This window comes from Hippoglossus stenolepis, chromosome 23 (genome assembly GCF_022539355.2).
Source record: "Hippoglossus stenolepis isolate QCI-W04-F060 chromosome 23, HSTE1.2, whole genome shotgun sequence".
Classification (NCBI taxonomy): Eukaryota; Metazoa; Chordata; class Actinopteri; order Pleuronectiformes; family Pleuronectidae; genus Hippoglossus; species Hippoglossus stenolepis.
The window spans coordinates 15,105,941-15,123,758 of record NC_061505.1 but is presented as its reverse complement, the minus strand read 5'-3'; the positions used below and the strand labels follow the sequence as shown (position 1 = coordinate 15,123,758).

Here is a 17,818-nt window from a genome sequence, read left to right as displayed (position 1 = left end):
ATCCACAACTTGGTTATGATTTCACAGAGCCACCAGTCATTTGGACAGAAGTGTCGGGTTTATTTTGTCCGTATTTTTGAATTGTTTGGTCGTCCACTGCTCATCCAAAATACTTCACAGTCAACACTGGGCTCTCAGCAACACACTAGCCAAGTTTAAAGCTGATTGGGTGAGTGGTTGTCAAGAAAATAAACAGACAGACGGACTCATGTTTTTCAGTAAAGTCTTGCTCATGCTATCTGCTCCTAATTATATTTTATATTTATTTTTCTGGCCTCCGAGGACCAGAACTCAGGTGACCTGCATCCCAGTCCTACTTTAGTCGAAGTAAAAAACCACACTGCTCAGCTGTTGATGCTCGGGGGACATGCGCAGAGCTGTAGCATGTGGAACTCTTAACAGCTCCGACGTCAGCGTTTGTGGGTGAAAGGAAAATGATTCATGAGGTAATGAAGAGTTCACTGATGGGACACAAAGCGTTTCTTCCACTGGAAGCGCCAAACTTTTTTTTTTTACCTTGTGAACTGTCCCCAACTCTTTGTCAGGAGCGAGTTTATCTTTTCACTGTCAGCTCTGTCGGCTCTGATGCAACGCAGGCTCGTCCCTGGCAGAGGACCAAACGTGGAGTCCACACAACTTCGGCTCTGGACTCAGGAAACTTCATCCAGAATCCCACTGACATTAGAAGTGACACAAATAACCAAAGCTCCAGACTGGGAGCTGAGCCGACTTCAAATATTCAGACTGGGACGGTAGTTATTTATAACTATTCAATAGTTATGTATATTTAATATTCATGCTTTTAGTTACACTTAATAAACATTATTTGAGCTGTTATGGACTCGGCTAAATACCTTATAAAATAACTGTGAGAGAGAAGAAACTAAATGATGCACAGAAAGAACCTGTGATGTTGCATATGTTGTTTTTTTCCTGGGAGCTGGAGTTTTTCCTCGCGGGTTCGATCCCAGTCTTCCTCATTCCTAATGCCGAAGTGTCCTTGGGCAAGGTACTGAACCCGAAATTGCCCCCTTCTCATAGAGAAAAGTGCTGCAGAAAGATGCTCTGTAGGAATGTGTGTGAAAAAGGGTGAATGTTAAACTGTACTGTAAAGTGCTTTGAGTCACCAAGACTAGAAAAGCTTTATATAAATACAGACCATTTACCATTTCTCTTCTCACAGAGTAGCGGTTGTTAAAATCACAGAGGGCTCAGCTTGTTATAATACTGGAGTACAACAAATAAACATCCGAAACAAGTCCTGAACAGAGATTTACTATCATAGAACTAAACGTGTGTGTGTATGTGTACAAAAGAATTTTTACCTGGGCAGGTACTTAGGTTGTTTATTTATATCAACCAACCAATCATTGATAATGATAGGATGTAACGCCCTGTCCACACTAATGTGGCTATTTTACAAAACAAACCTTCTCCTCTCGTCCACACGCAAACAGTGTTTTACGTCACTAACACCGACATTTTTATAAACGCCTTCCAAAGTGGGGATTTTCAAACACTCTGGTTTCTGCGTATTCGCGTGTTCAAGTAAAAAACGGAGCGCTTGGGAAATGATGACGTCTCAATTCAAACACTGTTGCTTTATGTAATGAACATAACAACTATACACTGGTGTCTCTACGTTTTGGTTAGCACTGCCACGTCTAATTACCAGTTGGACCATTGGATCGTTGCACCACATTACCATAGACCACAGCGTTGATACTTGTTTGAGTGTTTGTGATGTTTTTTATGTCCTCGTTCAAATGGAGATATTTTGTAAAATGAAGGTCGTGTGGATGGAGATTTTTTTTTTTGATGGATCTGATGGACCTTGATGAGGCCTTGTGCCAAAACATGTTGGTAAATTCAGAGGCTGACCGAGGCAGAGACTGCATCATAGAGGGTTCTCACCAGGTAAAAGTTAGATATCACGCATTGGGCAAACTGTGCAACTTTCTAGACAATCACACCCACAAATCCCGGTGAAGTGTGTGTTCTGAGGTCTGTGTCGCATCATTCCTCCCACAGCCACTTCCACCACGGTGTGTGTGTGTGTGTGTAGGTTATGACGGCCTGTCTTTGTGCCTGCCCACGGGCCCAGTTCAAGTCAAAAGGAGCATAAATGTGCGGAGGAGATTTCATACCAAACTGACACATTTAGATTTCTGCTGTCAAATCTATATTTGGCAGTGTTGCCAAAAAGCAAAAACATTAAATAAAAAAATCACACCAGAGCAAATGGAACCGGAACCGATTTTGCACCGCGACTGAATATGAAGAGAACAGAGACAAACACCCGCCGACTCCTCCGCAGAGACATTTTTAACATTTATCCTCCAGTCAGCAGGAACAGGTTGTTCCAGTGCAGGCCCGGTAAGACGCATGACATCAAGCATGTGAGATCCTTCGCCCACAATAAATGGAGAAACTGGACGACTTCCAGCTTTTCCTCGATCAGACCACCCACTTAGAAAGAACATCCATCAGAGGAAACCAAATGACTTTACACTCCTACTGACCCATTAACTCTTCTAGATTACACTATGGACGTTCTAATCACATTTTTCTAGTATTTTTAGATTTAAAGTCTTGAACGTGAAATTCAGATATTTCATTTAACCCTGTTTTGTGGAAGGAGGGGGATTCTCAGTGTAAGGCGGCACCATGTGTTTCGGATCAGGTCGGCCATCGGTAGCCTTCACGCAGACAACAGCTTCAGTGCGACACACACGAGTTTCATTTGGTTCCGACAGCTGGGGCTCGGAGTCGGGCAAAGACGATTGAAGTGGCTGCAGAGGAGGAGACGCAGAGAGAAGCTGGAACAGGGAATTATATTTCACCGCCAATGACTTTGCCACTGTGGCATCTTCGCACAATTTCCCACCCATTGCACAGTAACTCTGTGGTTCATATATGTATTAGTAACAGTATATGTGTTATTATTCCTTAGTATTTCGACTGCAATTCACACAATAAACGAAGTATTTAAATATTGTATTGTATTAAAATAAAAATGTCAATAACATTGTTTTGTTGATTGTCTATAACGACAATATCATTGACTTGTTTTGGTCACAATAATTGTGTAGTTAAAATCTGATATCGTGGCAGTGTTGGGGTTTGTGTATAGGACATATGATGCTTATTCAATTTTTCTTTTCTGTAGCATGTTATAAAAGTTTTTTGTGCAAAATACAAAGGTTCTGCAAAGTAAAAAAAACAAAAACAACCTTGTCTTCTAAACTCTTCGGTAAATGGAGAGAGGACAGAATGGGCTCTATCCGGAGGGAGGGGGAGGGGCTTTAAGAGAGAGGAGCTAAAACCAAGTGTTTCAGTCAGAGGCTGAAAAGAGGAGCTGCAGCAATGGACAGCAAACTGATGTGTTTTATGAACATTAAAGTGTATTTCAATGTACGTTTTGTGTCTCTGACTATAAGTATCAGTTGTTAGTAAATTGGAAGTTTAAGAATACTGCTCTCTTCTCCCATCGTAATCCTAAAATACCACCCGGGCTAAAATTGATTTTTGTTGCCCTCAAATTGTGAACCTGAGATATTGAGCCTGACTAGAAAACACCCGCTGCAATTTCCCACAGTCAGTGCATGTGCTAGTAGAAACGTTATCGTGAGCCAGCGCCACTGATTACCAGCGCCATGGAAACTAAACCCAAGTTGTAATAAATCACAGCTTCATGTTTCAAGGGCATGTCTCCATCATAATGTGGGTAAAAAAAAAATTGTTTTTTTCAGAAGGAAAAACTGGAAGAAAAAAAAAACTTCACAGAAGAACAGGCGATGGACTCTGGCATCCATGACTTACACCCTGCACTGGTGCAGTGTATGTGATGCACAGCATTTACCAGGACACTACACAGCATCCTCAATAATAATCGGTCATTGTCTCAATAAAATGCTGGTGTCATGAATAAGAAAAGTCAACACAGGAAATGACACTAAATTAAAGCTGCTATGTGTCAAGTTTTGATCTGGTTATGGTAGAATCTTTATAATTATTCAGAGTACACCAGTTTGTGGAAAAATGACATAAACCTTGTGGAAATTGGTGCTGTGTTGTCTTTTGTTTTCTGCCCATTCACCTCACTGACTGTGGTTTCTCATACTACCACTAGGAGGAGACAGATATTTTCATTTCCCTACATAGAAGAGCTTTAAAGGTTCAGGGTGTAGAATTTAGTGGTGAAGTTGCATGTTGCAGCTGAACACCCCTCACCCCCTCCTCCCCTTCCAAACATGAAAGAGAACCGGTGGTAACCTTCAGTTGTGATAAAAACTCAAAAGGTGTTTAGTTTGTCCAGTTCGGACTACTGGAAAAAACATGGTGGCCTCCGTAGAGAGGACTCGCTCCAAATAAAGTATTTAAATGTAAAGGGCCCATTCTATGGTACAGGAAACAACAATTTAGATGATTAAACACTAGTGAAAACATCCCTAGGATTATTATATATTTAATTTATGCCAATAGATCCCTCTCGCTTAAATCGTACCCACTGAACCTCTGATTTGAAGTTCAAAGCTTCAGAAATTTTACACAAACATTTTTTGGCAATCTTTCACTCAAAATCAAGTAATTGGCAAACGGAGCTTGCGCTCAAATAGTAATGAAAACATTTGTAGCTGCTGGAAAAAAAACTAAGCCCCCCCAAAAAAAGCTCATAAACAAATAGCTTAATAACTCATCTGTACATCATACAGAATGTTTATTGTATGTCCTCAAAATACACAAGAAACCATAAGACAAGAGCACGGGGCAAGCAAAACCCCTTTAAGGTCATTTGGAAAAGGCCCGGAACAGTTTGTCATTCTGAACTTCAGTTGATCAGACCGGCAAAAGTGTCCTCCGTTCCAAATCCAACGAAGGCTGTGTCCTCGGAAAAAAATTAATGCTGAGCTCTGATTTAACAACTCAAGCTCCAACAAAATAAATAAAAGATCTTACTTTTTTTTTTTTCACCTGTAACATTACCTGTCAGTCAAAAATCCTGCCCCCCCCCAACCAACCCATGAGATTTAGCCAAATAATTTCATCACACATTTCAGAAATGCAGAACGCGGGAGTTTCTTTTCTCTGCAGACGTCGTAAAGGGAGCCGGTCCTCCCTCTCCTCCGACGGGGCTCGGGTCTGTGCTACAAATCCTTTTTCCTCCCAATGGCAAAGAGATGATATCCTGTAGACAAACGTTAGTCCGATCTTAAACCGAGTGAATCCGTTAACTGTGGTCTTGGCGCGTTCCATTGGCTCTGCTCTCTTTAAGTTGCAGCAGCAGGAGGATGTGATGATGAACACGTCCTCCTCAGTGATTTGGGCTCAGCTCGCTCCAGCAGCCGCTCACATCTCAGTCTGTACAGCGTCAAATACGGGAAAAAAATGCCACAAGAAAAAGGTGTGTGGTAAAATTCTTTCAGAGTGTGCTCGCGGTCATTTGGATTTTTTTTATGGATGCAGATATATGCACTGATCAGATTGCAAGGACATAAATTCAGTGATAAGATTACATCCTTTGACACAAGCTTTCCTTAAGAGGAAACAACCAGAAGGTGCTAAATTATTGGCTCTGTGTGGTATTTTTATGTAACGTCCTATTTCCCTAAACGGACGATTATGCCCATTATGCAAATACCAGCTCGTGGTGTGATGCACTCAGGTCGTGTGTGTACAGCCGAGGGGAGCATCACAGCCACCTTTGTAGAGATGGACTGTAAAGGAGTGCTGTCATGTCCAATTTGTGTGATTCATCACGTCTCACGTTATGTAGGCAGTGATCTAATCCGTGGCGACGGCATCTTTAAATACATTTGTAGCTATGGGTTCAGTGTGGCCTCGATTGCCGCTCAATAACAACCTTGTTCTCCAAGCACAAATATGTCGTCCTCCTCTTGTCTTGCTGCTCTGTTCTTTGACAAAGTCACGGACAAAGCAAAACCACTTTGTCAAAATGTGTTTGCAATTGACCAAGGACTAGTCTAAACTGGCCATGCCTCTTTTTTTCCATTCCCGCAAAACCAGTATTTAGTGTTTCAGATTTACAATAACCTTCACAAAAACAAAATAGATTGCTCGTTTCCCAATGGAGTCGGACAAACGTATCACATTTTTTTATCAATTGAAAAGTAAATCACTTTTGTTCCTATTAACATTATTCAGTTTGATTTGATTTAAAATCCAAGTCAGTGACATTACTGTAGTGATGTGTCTGCTGTGAAGTGCTTTTACAAAGTCTCATTCTGCTGCTTTTCTTTTCTTTTTGTTGCCATTTCAAATACACACACACACACACACACACACACACACACACACACACACACACACACACACACACACACACACACACACACACACACACACACACACACACACACACACACACACACACACACACACACACACACACACACACACACACACACACACACACACACTGCAAATTAAATTCAATAAATAAGACTTACAATTTTGTAAGGCAGTGTTGACCATGCGTTTGTCACAATGTACAACAAATCAAGAAACATACATGGTAACAATATGCACATTCATTAAGAGAACACCGCCCCCCCACTCCCCACTCGGGTTTTTCTTTGAGATCAAGTGAAGTTTTCAAGGCTTTCTGGGTGATCTCCTGATCGACAGGGCTCGGCCCCGCCACACCTGGCTCTGGTTTCTGCAGCGGGTCGACCTCTTCATTCAGAGAGCCCAGTCCAACCAGCAGGCCGGACGCACACAGCAACTGGACCCGGGCCACAGTGGGGCTTTTGCATTGCATCGAAAGAGTTTATTCAAGGGAAGTCAGAAGTCTATGTGGAGACAGAGATCCAGCAGCCAGCTGCTCGGGGCCTCAGGACAGTCCGGAGGTCTCCAGGTAACTCTGGAGCTTCCTGACTGTGCTTCTGTCCAAAGAGCAAAGGTCGAAGTCAAAAGTAGTGTTTGTGATGTGAAAGTGTCCCGTCTCTTCAATCAGGTTCACAATCTGGAAGACACAGGGGACAGTGGGTGAATACAGGATGTAGTTATTTCTCAGGAGTCTTGGGCTTTATTAATCATCCGTCACATGATCAAACATGAAATCACAGGCATGATGTAACAAGTAATGTCTTCACTCACACTTCAGCTGTGATTCACACCTCTTCCCATCCTTACTCTTAAAACTGCCACATCATCCTTTAAAAACCTTATTCCACTGAGCAGGTTTATGAACTTACACTAAAGCTGATATGAACTCAATTCAATTCAATTTGTATAGCGCCAAATCCTAATAAACATTTATTAGAGAAAACATTTGTAGAGAAACCAAACAGTTCCCAGAACAGTTAATCACATTTATTTCCAGTGATGCTACTGCTGCTTTCAGCACTGACACTTCAACTGACACTTCAACTCCTTTCATAACCTTGCTAGTTGCTTTTAGTACTTCACTTCACCTAGTGCTTAGATTTAATTCAGCATTCACACTTACACACTTTACATGTGTTATAGTAGCACAAGTACAGTCAGTTACACAGTAACAAGCTGTTTTCAGACATGACCCCCGGGTAAAATCAGAAGAATCGGCTACGGAGTTTAGTTTGCCTCCGCCGCATTCTTCAGGCAAGAGGTGGAGCAGCCGGGTGCAGCAGGCAGACGCAGGGAGCTATGCATTAATTATTCCTCTGTGGATATCACCTGATTTTCTTTACAACACACAGTCAGCTCTTATCAGACATCTCCGTCCGTCTTCTACCTGTATGACACCACATTTTCACCGGGGGAGATATTGGTTTTCTTTCTTCTGTTTTTCATTTTTGCGTCTCTCGCGCATTAGAAGCTTCTACGACCACCCCACTCGATCACGGAGAATCCAGCGGCGGATCCCCTGCTGCGACCTCACATCGAATTCTGCTGACTTTCTGCAGACTTTATACTAGTGGGTCAGGCGGAGAAAGTCTGCAGATGATCCGGAGCGTCTCACTCAGACATTTGCGGTCACACGTGCACCGCCTCCGGAGACAATAGATCAGTGCAGCTTATGACTGACACCTTCAGTTTTGAATACCATTAAAGCCTTTTCAGTAATTCTGTTCTACTGCCAATCTACCTTCTTTTAGTATTTCACCTGAGAGACAAGACTGGAAGAATTATGCACTGTGAAACAAATTTTTATTCTTCAGGCTCTGAGCCTCTGCAAATTCAAATTTGAACTAAGCTAGAACAGCACTTAGTGGAGCACAAACCTCAGACAAGGCCAAACAATCCTCCACGTCTGTCTCGCTCTTACAATAGGAAAATAAAAGGTAAAAATATGTTTCATAATCTGCATGTAGTTGTACGAACTCCACGTCTCAACACCATAAATGCCACTTTGTTAATCAAGATCCAGAAATCATTTACCAAGAAATTGGAGAAACAAAACTCAACATTTTGGTCGTCGGTTTTGTTCACTTGTTTCTAGTTTCAAATTTGACTGTTTTGTAGATGTGAGACATTTGGTTTTGTAAAGCTGGACTTAAACACCCTGGAGGAATCTTCATTTCACTGTCCACAGAACAAGAGGGGGTCGTGTTCTATAGTTCAGTAAGAAACAAATGACTTTTTCTTTTAAATGAACGAGACTCGGAACCAAAATGTGTGAATGAGAAACGATCACACAGGATCTTGAGCAGCTGACAGGCCGTCTTCTGATACAATGCAAAAAGAAAAACTGGTCACTAACACTAATGCAGAGTATGTGGGGGCAATTTCCATGCGGGACCTGGTTTTTAGTGTCAATGCTACAAATGTAACTTTTGTGGTGACTATTTTCCACTGGTTGTTTTCTTGGGTTAAGCAGAACCACCAGATGATCGATCTCCTGTCGACTGAGCTTTCCCTCTGATTAGATGTTTTGGTGTTGGTTGACCAACAGAAGACTGTGTAGTTTTTTTTTATTTTTTAGATGCAAGTCAGTTTGGAAAAAACCTGAAGCTGTTCACACTACAAAGCCTCTGTGGAAGGAACGGCAGCCTGCTTTAATCACAGGGCAGATGCAAGTCAGATGCTCAAGTGTCACTTCACACGTTTCCTACTTGTTTGCGCTGCGTGGCTGACGATTTGGCCTGTTTGCTCATTTTCTTTGCTCTTTAGGTCTCAAGCTAGCAAACCCATGTGGAGTCCCACAGTGCAGCTCTGTGCGACCCACCAGTGTGCAGAGAGGCTGCGACTTAATCATTTCCATCTCTTGTAACAGGAAGTGAAGCCGGTTGGTGAACTCTGCCGGATTAGCTTGATTACTGTGCCAGTGAAAGCCGTGCACGAGCGCCGCCGCGTTGGATGGGATTTCGTGTTTCCTCAGAGCCAGACGTCTTGTTAGGAGAGCGAGGCAGGACTTGGCAGCCTCCGCTGGGAAGATCTATTAATGCCGTCATACGATAGGCCGGGAGAATATAAGCAAGAAACATGCAATCTCTTAGGTGGAAGGAGGTTAACCAAATAATTCATTGCTTCCAGATGAAACCACAGATTACAGAGGATCTGTAACAGATTACAGCTCCTCCTCTAATCCAATGCAACAATAAAGCCGACCAGCAGCACTGGCATGTGTGATATTATGCTGAGAGCAGTGAAAACTGTGGGAACCAACTCAGTATATTTTACCTGGAACTTCGCAGTTCAGTGTTAACTTTAACTTTATTATAAAACAGGAAATTTAAAGCCCAAACCTAAACTCAAACTAAATTAAATGTTTTCTTATTGGCAATGGAATAAAATACTTCTTCACCATTTTATACCTTTAGGTTAACCGCTGTTAGTTACTGGTCTAAAATAAACAAAAACATATAACACAGACATTTTTAATAAAACTACAATGTTCAAGTGAGGTTAGTAGTTGAACTATGTTTTCATAAAGTGGAAGGTACACTTGCGAGTGTGAGTAATAAATGATGTCGGGACACAACAAGATGATATATTTAAAGAGAATTCTAATGTGAAAAAACAATGGAGAAACATTTGTGTTCATTTTGTGTATTAATGGATGTTAATCACTCCACATAGATTTGATGTTAACATTGTGCTTTGACTCCATTTACACTATTAAAATATATTCTGTATCCACGTTGTATCTAGATACCACATATAAATGAGTCTCTAGAGTCCAGATCGAGATCTGATCTCTGTCCAGCTCAGGTCACATTCTCCTCTCATTTGCAAATTACAGCAAATAAATAAGAGTAGAAGATGGTAGTGCTCTGTAAAGCTGTGTTACTGTGGTTTCTTGCTTTTCCCCTGGTGCTGTCTTCACTCCAGCCACAAGTGTCTTGAACAGCGTGACTGAGGACTGTTCCTGTCCCCTTACCCACTCTAGCTTTAATCTAGGAGTAAACTGGTGTTTTCCATGGGCGAATGGAAATTGGGCATAGAGTCATTGGAGGAAGGTTATTGTGATCGAAATTCTGAAAACTTAACAGAGAGAGGGTGAGAGAGACAAAAAGGGTGAATGTTATGAAACTGAACCCAAGTGAAGGGGTTAGGGCATTTTCACTTTTTCAACAGATAGAAAAAACCCTGTGATCTGGAAAAGAAAATGTTATTCCTCTTTTCTTTTCTTAAAAAAACGGCAGCAATGTCTTAAGTCCTGGACACCCTGCCCCCAACCACACGGCTGTACAGACATAGACTAGAACAAATCAGCTCAACTGTATTATGTACACGGAACTATTTACTCAGCTTAATAATAAGGTTACCCCTCAGTATTAAAGAGCAACTTATTCCCCCTGGGCCCATCGGCCGACCGAGGAAGATATCAGAGCAGCAGCTTGAACAGATGACTGCAGCTACAGGACATGCATGGCTCCACTGAGCCATGACTGCCAACATAAACACATCACAGTGTTCACTAATCACTTGGCAGCATTGTGGTTTTCAAATACCCTGACGCTCACCTGTGTGTGTGTGGGCGCCTCGGTTTGTTAAATGTGTGAAGTGCATCATGGGATAGGGTGCAGTGGAAGAGGCAGGGTGAAAGGTAAGTGACTGTAGTGTTACACACTGTTGACCAGCTGCAGCTCACCTGTTGCAGTATGTGACCTTCTCGTAGTGTCATCAGTCTTTTGTGCAGCTCCACCAGCTCATCCAGGTAAGCCTTCAAAGAAAAAAAAAAAGAAAAAATCACACAGCAGTGTTTTAGTGTTAGTGTATTATCTTCTGTATTCACTTCTACACAGGAACCAGCGGTTGGACACAGGATAATGAACATGTTGGCCCCCTGTGTGGAACCCTAACATTCCAACACACCGTAAGCTTCAGAGGGTTTCAGTATACATGTGTAGCTCATGTGCAGCTACACATGTATACTGAAAAACTCGGGAACCCTACTCATTATTTTCCTTTGACTAAAGAGACCAAAGTTCTGAAATGTTACGTTGTTTAAACATGTTTTGTGTCGTTTCTGAATTACATAGTCAAAAATGGGAAAGACTTCCTTTGAAAGCTGTGGGATCCTACTACAATTGAAACTAAAATGTGTATTTCACATGTATTATATGCAGCTGCACAGCATGAGTTTATACTGACGGGCTCACGGATGAGTAAGCCCGAGCTGAAGAGGCGAAATGGTTTTACGCAACAAGCTTCACACTGCAGCCTAGTTACTGACAAAAACAACTATAAAGTTAGAATAATCAAACAACAACCATGTTAATGAGTCATGTGTTCACCCATTCATATCAGAGCCAACCAGTGTGACAGCCATGTTATCTTCGGGGGCGAAGCTGATGAACACACATCTACCCTGTGTCTGGCTGAATGATGTAACACACTATAGTAAACTACTGTGGGCGGCTGGCGGTTCAATCCCAGTCTTCCCCATTCCGCATGCCCGAAGTGTCCTTGGTGAAACGGTTCTGTGAAGTGGTCATCAGGACTATGCTATAAATAAAGACCATTTACACACTCTCTATTTCTTACTGATAATATTTCACTGGTCTTTTTTAAAATGGGCTGTTTTAAACTGAAAAATAAAAAGGAATCTTGTTTACCTTGTCACAGTCAAGGTTTTTGTTCTTGTCCTGTTTGCCCTGCTTGTTGGGACTCTTCACTTCCAGGATCTGACAGGAGACAAAGTAAACAGAGGGTCAGTCCCTCTGGGTGACCTGGGCCTACAGAGAGTCAACACCTTGGATGCGTTGTGCTACATGGAATTACCAATACATAACATGTGACATCGTAGGAATTTACCTGGTTATTAGTAGTCTTTAGTAAGGGCGGGGCCTCGTTGCGGGAGGGGGGTGAGGGCGAGCAGCTGTCACTCTCACTGCCATCACTTAAACTGACCCTGAACAGGTAGAAGAGAAAACAGAAAACAAATGCTTCAGCACATGTTCACCAGCAACTGAACAGCACTCAGTGTGCTGTTTGGTGCAGGGCAGGGAGTCCACAGGGACTTTATCAGAGTCTTTTCATTGTCCAGAGTTCAACTGCAAATACCCAAGGGAAATGTAGGCACTTCACATTCATGACAAATAGAGATTTCTAAAAGATATGGATACTGTGGCTCAGTGTAAACTGAGGTTATATCATCAGATAAATCTGTAGACTAATCCCCTGCTGAAATATGGGTATTGATCAAAGCTTCAGTTAAAATTTGTATTACTGCCACTCAAGTACAGTAACGGATATTGAATGTCAAGTGTACTTTCAGACATTCCACCTTGTGTCCTGCACACAATGTGCAGTGTTTTCCATCGAATTCCTAGACTGTGGCGGCCCACCTTAGTCTCATTTGTCGCATCAGTTTCATTATGATATGAAAATGTTTTAACACTTCTCATAATAACAAGAAAGATCTTAGTTTTGTGTCATTGCTTCATTGTAGAGTTGTGTGCTCTTTGCCCTACTGTAGTGCACCCTCTCTCTAACGACGTTGGTGGCCTATTAAAACATCCATAACGTTTTTACCGTCCTGTCAGCATAATAATGGTAAATACAGTTTTTGCTATGTGTGTTACGGTTAAAGCATACAGTTCTCAGGAGGCAGGTATCTGCTGCCTGTGTCTATGATGAGTAGCGGTCCTTTAACACAATGATTAGGACCATTTACTAACCTGCGCTGGTGGTGTGTGAGGTGCGTGTGTGCCAATCGCTCCATGTCAGAGTCCATGTCATTGTCATCATCGTCCTCTGAATCCTCGTCGTTGTCGTCCGAGTGCAGATCCTGCATCACCGACTGCAGCGGGCCCAACACTTTGTGTGAAAGAACACAGATGACGACACTGGAATTAAGTTTCATTTGAAAAAAAAAAAGTCTAATTCAATGCAAGTGAAAACATGCACAAAGCAGCAGATCATGCTGTGTGGTGGAGGGATGGTGAGACGGTGCAGTGGAGCTTGTGGCTGCAGGAAACTGGAGGTGAGGACCAGCTGCAGGGTTGACTCCAGTAAGACTGGGGACACATTCACACTTTGGTTTAAAAAGAGAAGTCTGTAACTAATTTACATTTTCATTTCTAATTGTCACCAAATCCCACGGAAAGACCAAAACCACAAAAAGAACAAGACCAACAATGTGCTACTCCATCTCTCAGTACTTCTCTACTTCTCCACTCTGTAGCCAATTTCAGACTTGACTTTGCCTTTCACATATGCACAACACAGCGGGGGGGTTCTCTGCACAGACGCGTTCACAACAGCAAAATCCCCTGCTGGATTCACATCGAATTCTCCCGAATTTCTACAGACTTTAAACCAGGAGGCCAGGTGGAGAAAATCCGCAAAAACTGAGGAGCCTCTCACTCTGACATTTGTGTTCACACATGCGTCTCCTCTGGAGTAAATACGGAGTAACTGCAGAGTTCAGTGCATGTCTGAAAGCAGCTTATGTGACTCATACTGCAAGCCCATTGGTTCATACCAATGGAAATCTTCAAAAAATAGCTCACTAAGTGTAATGTTACAGTTTATAAAAAGATTCAGTGATTTCTTAAAACAGCTGGACATTTGAATAAACAGGAGGAAAGTTAATCTATTTGCGACTAGTTTCAACTGCAGATTAATCCAGATTCAGTGCTATAGTGAAAATGTCTGTCAACCAACACAACATTGTGGCTCACTGATGTGTTTTCAAAGCTTTTGTACAACAATAAATGTAATCAACCAAAAAGACAGGACAGAGAGACTATGCACTTATGTTGCTGCATCAGCGGTGACGGTCCTATCAAGACACAACACCAACACCCCTGCTGACATGGCCGTAAGGAGGTGCATGAATGTTCATGCCAATAGACAAGCGGGAAAAATGTTCTCCATGCACATGTGACTGGATTGTGGTGGCCTCACAGGTCTCAGGTGAACTGTTACCTGTGTGGGTGGTGGCAGGAATAGCCACCCTTTTCCTGATGATTAAGTCCACCACTGCATCCAGGGAAAAATTGCAAACACAAGCAGACGTCACCTTCAAGAACAGAAGCTCCAAAAATACAAAAAGTCCCATGTTATGGGTCAAACAATGCATTCTAAACCCATCTGGCCCTTTTGGACTATTTTCAGTTCTTAGCGACTTTTAGTGCATTTTAAGGATCATTGTTCGAGGGACTAAAAAAATTGGTCCCTAAAATTTCAGCTTTATTATTCAGATCATATGAGCTACACTGGATAATTCAACAAATAATTTCCAAATGAAATACACAATAATCAACCACTGTAAATTGAGTGAATTCCAGACAGTTACCTTGTCGTTTGTGGTGGGTGGGAGCAAAGCCTGAACTGGAGCTGGAACTGGCTGGACTGGGCTGTTCGGACTGGGAGGAAGAAGAGAAATCAAACGGTGAAAAATATAACACACATGAAAGAGATTTTAAGTTAATTTATCAGCACCATCCAATATTTTGCATTTAAAAATATTGTATATTTCTGCATTATGGGAATTGAAGGATATGGATTTCTTTGGCTTCTGGCTACTTCAGACACTGCTGGCTCTGGAAGGGAAGGACACTTCACTTCCCAATAGACTGTTTGTGATTTACAGCTACAGCTTGCGTCAGCATGAAAGTCTACAGGTTCACTCATCAGTACAAAAGATGAACAGCTGCATTAGAAAATATAAAAAGTCAAAGCTGCAAGGGTGGGTACATAAAAACTTCAGGGGAGCCGTTAACTCAAACTTCCATGGTGCATTCTGGCAAGGAACATCCAATCAGAGAGAATAAAACTCTAAGGTCCTCTAAAAGCAGCCGGTGGTTAATGATTATGTTGTTACTGCATCTTCACGTGTGGATTTTGGGTCAGTTGTGAATGAATTCAATGGGGGCCATGCTCTGTTCTCAAATTCAATGACAAACCACTCTGAATTGATTACCACTCTGACTTGCCTTTCCTCCATACCAATAGCAGCCAAGGCACATGGTTGTTGTCTTACTTAGAGCTGTGTGCCATGCCAATAGGATGGACGCAACCTGATTTCTCAGAATCTAAGTGGAAATGATCAGAGGCAGGATCCTTAACATAACCCTATTGGAGTGGCACATTATTCAGGAGCTTCATGTGTTTCTATATTATTGCAACTTTAAGAAATGTTTTAAATGGGCACAAAAGTTTCCAAAAACAAGCTGCTCCACCCACTTTACAATAAGTCAGCAGAGTCTAAAACTTCTTGTTTAAATGAAAATTCTCAGCGCCAATACATGCTCCTTCAGAGGTGCTGTTCTGACAGACATGAGAGGAGTTCCCCTCATTCAGTTCTGGGACATCCCCCCCGAGTCTGTCAGCCATGTCTACAGTGATCCCAGGCGTGCACGGCTGTGAGATCGTCTCCGTTCACCACATTCCTGACACTTGTTCTTCTGCTTCTGTCTGCACTCTCTGCTGACCCACTGCCTGCTGCCCCACTGCCTGCTGACAAGAGAGGCTGTGGACTTTTAGCCGACGGATGAAAGACAATCTGGACAAAGCTTGAACTTTTTTGTGACCAGTCTTACTTGTGTCAGTATTAAAACGAGCCGCATGGTGTCATCAAGAAGAAAATGGTGCCTCTAATATGAGACATCCTCTGATTAAATGTCTGGAGGGATTTTGCATCTATTGTTCAAACAATAGAGAAAATACATAGTGAGGCGCTGTAGCAAAAGATCTTACAGCATCATCTGTACCCACTGTGTCGTGCTGCTGGAGAGCAAACCTCCACCACATTAAGCTAATTCCATTTGGAGACAGGCAAAAGTGGGCATTTGAAGCAGCCATCAGAGCTAATCATGATTCATTTAGGTGGGGGGCCAACTCCTGACCCTCTGAGTACAAAGCAGTGACTTTTACAAGCCCATGAGAAACGTCTCTGCTGAGGCAGAGACCCAGACTCTAAAGCCCCAGATTGTTGTTGATGCAAATAAATGCCAGGCAAATGTCTTTTAGGCCTCGACATGCTAGAAACTAAAGAAATCAAGTGCAGATGTGACCTGCTGGAAAACATTGCCCTGCAAGGATATCCATGCACACATACTACTACTACTACTACTACTACTACTACTACTACCACCTTCTCATGGGACAGACACTCATTGAAACACACACACACACTTGTTTTAACAACTTCAGCAAGTGTCTCAAATCAAAGCTGCAGGAAGTAAACAATCAAGCGATATGTTAACATTCATTGTTTGTATCCTCTCATGTCAAAAACAGTCCTGTTCATTCCACAAAACAGGAGCGAACATATGCATGTTTTGATAACATAAGATGGATATTACTGTACCTTCTGATCTCCTATCATGTCCCAAGCATTTTATTCATAATTTATGGTAAAAATAAGTATTTCCTTTACCTCAGTACATAAAATAGTTTTCAACTGGACAGATGTGTAGTTAGTCCTGCACTGATGATTCCTAATTACTTGGATGCAGAGTAATTTGTGACTGCCCGTCCTCTTAAGAAAGGGCTGTTAGATGTGTGGACATACATAAATTGCATAAAAAAAAAAGGAGGCTGTGAGTGAGAGTCAGTGCTCAGGGGAAGAAAGAGCTCACACTCGTAGATGGAGCAGCAGACTTAATGGACACATTGTAAAAGTGATTATCTGGCCCCTGATTTGTTGCCCGGCCTTCCCCCTGGCCTTAAGCATTCTGTTTCCGTTGTGTAGCTCAAGTTCAAACATTCAGAAATTAGTGGGGACATCAACAATTAATCAAGTGAGGATTCTCTGTCTCTGCTTAGATTTTCTGTATTTGCTTGGAGCTTAAAAGCATGTTGACAGAATAGTGAGGGGAAACTGTAGCCCTCTGTGTGTGGTGAAGTTATTTTCTTCTGTTTGGGCAAACTTTTGATTTATTACTTTAATAACTAGCCTTCAAGATAAAGGAGAACTATTGTATGAAGACTCATTACACAATCACCATCAAGTATCAGCTGAAGACAGTGTACAAAACCTCCAGTCAGTTGTGGTCGGGTGAAGAAATCAGGGTTTTGATAAATTATGTTTCACTTAAGCAGACTGAATTGCACTGAGGTCAGCAGATACTCCGTATTTTCTCCAGAGGAGGTGCATGTGTGATTGCGGACTTTCTCCGCCTAACCTCCTAGTATAAAGTCCGTAGAAATTCAGCAGAATTCGATGTGAGAACGAAGCGGGGATTCACCTCGAGCGGGCGGGGGTCGGTGGCGAGAAAAACCCGTAAATCCCGGTGACAAAGCGGTGTCATACACGTAGAAGACACCGCTTTGTCAGACATTTTGAGACACTTATCCAGTGGTAGTGGACAAAGAATTACACGTTGGTGTCATAACATGCTTCCATTCTATTAGAATATAGAAATAAATGAACAAAGGTATTATTTGTTTCAGGGAATTTACAAGAGCTGTCCCTTAT

General features: G+C 42.2%; 1 protein-coding gene across 2 annotated transcripts in view; it reads right to left on the bottom strand.

The window, feature by feature from the left end:
* Positions 1-4,688: 4,688 nt before the first annotated feature.
* Positions 4,689-17,818, bottom strand: part of mllt3 (MLLT3 super elongation complex subunit) — a 47,818-nt gene continuing 34,688 nt past the window's right edge. Inside the window, exons 8-14 of one of the 2 annotated variants that reach the window (XM_035148226.2) lie at positions 14,693-14,762; positions 14,323-14,376; positions 13,071-13,209; positions 12,205-12,301; positions 12,006-12,074; positions 11,039-11,110; positions 4,689-6,985 (exon numbers count right to left, since the gene is read on the bottom strand). In XM_035148226.2, coding sequence (XP_035004117.1) covers positions 6,854-6,985; positions 11,039-11,110; positions 12,006-12,074; positions 12,205-12,301; positions 13,071-13,209; positions 14,323-14,376; positions 14,693-14,762 — 633 coding nt within the window. In that variant the 3' untranslated portion in view covers positions 4,689-6,853. The remainder of the gene's footprint in view (positions 6,986-11,038; positions 11,111-12,005; positions 12,075-12,204; positions 12,302-13,070; positions 13,210-14,322; positions 14,377-14,692; positions 14,763-17,818) is intronic. The other variant, XM_035148227.2, reaches the window with a different exon arrangement.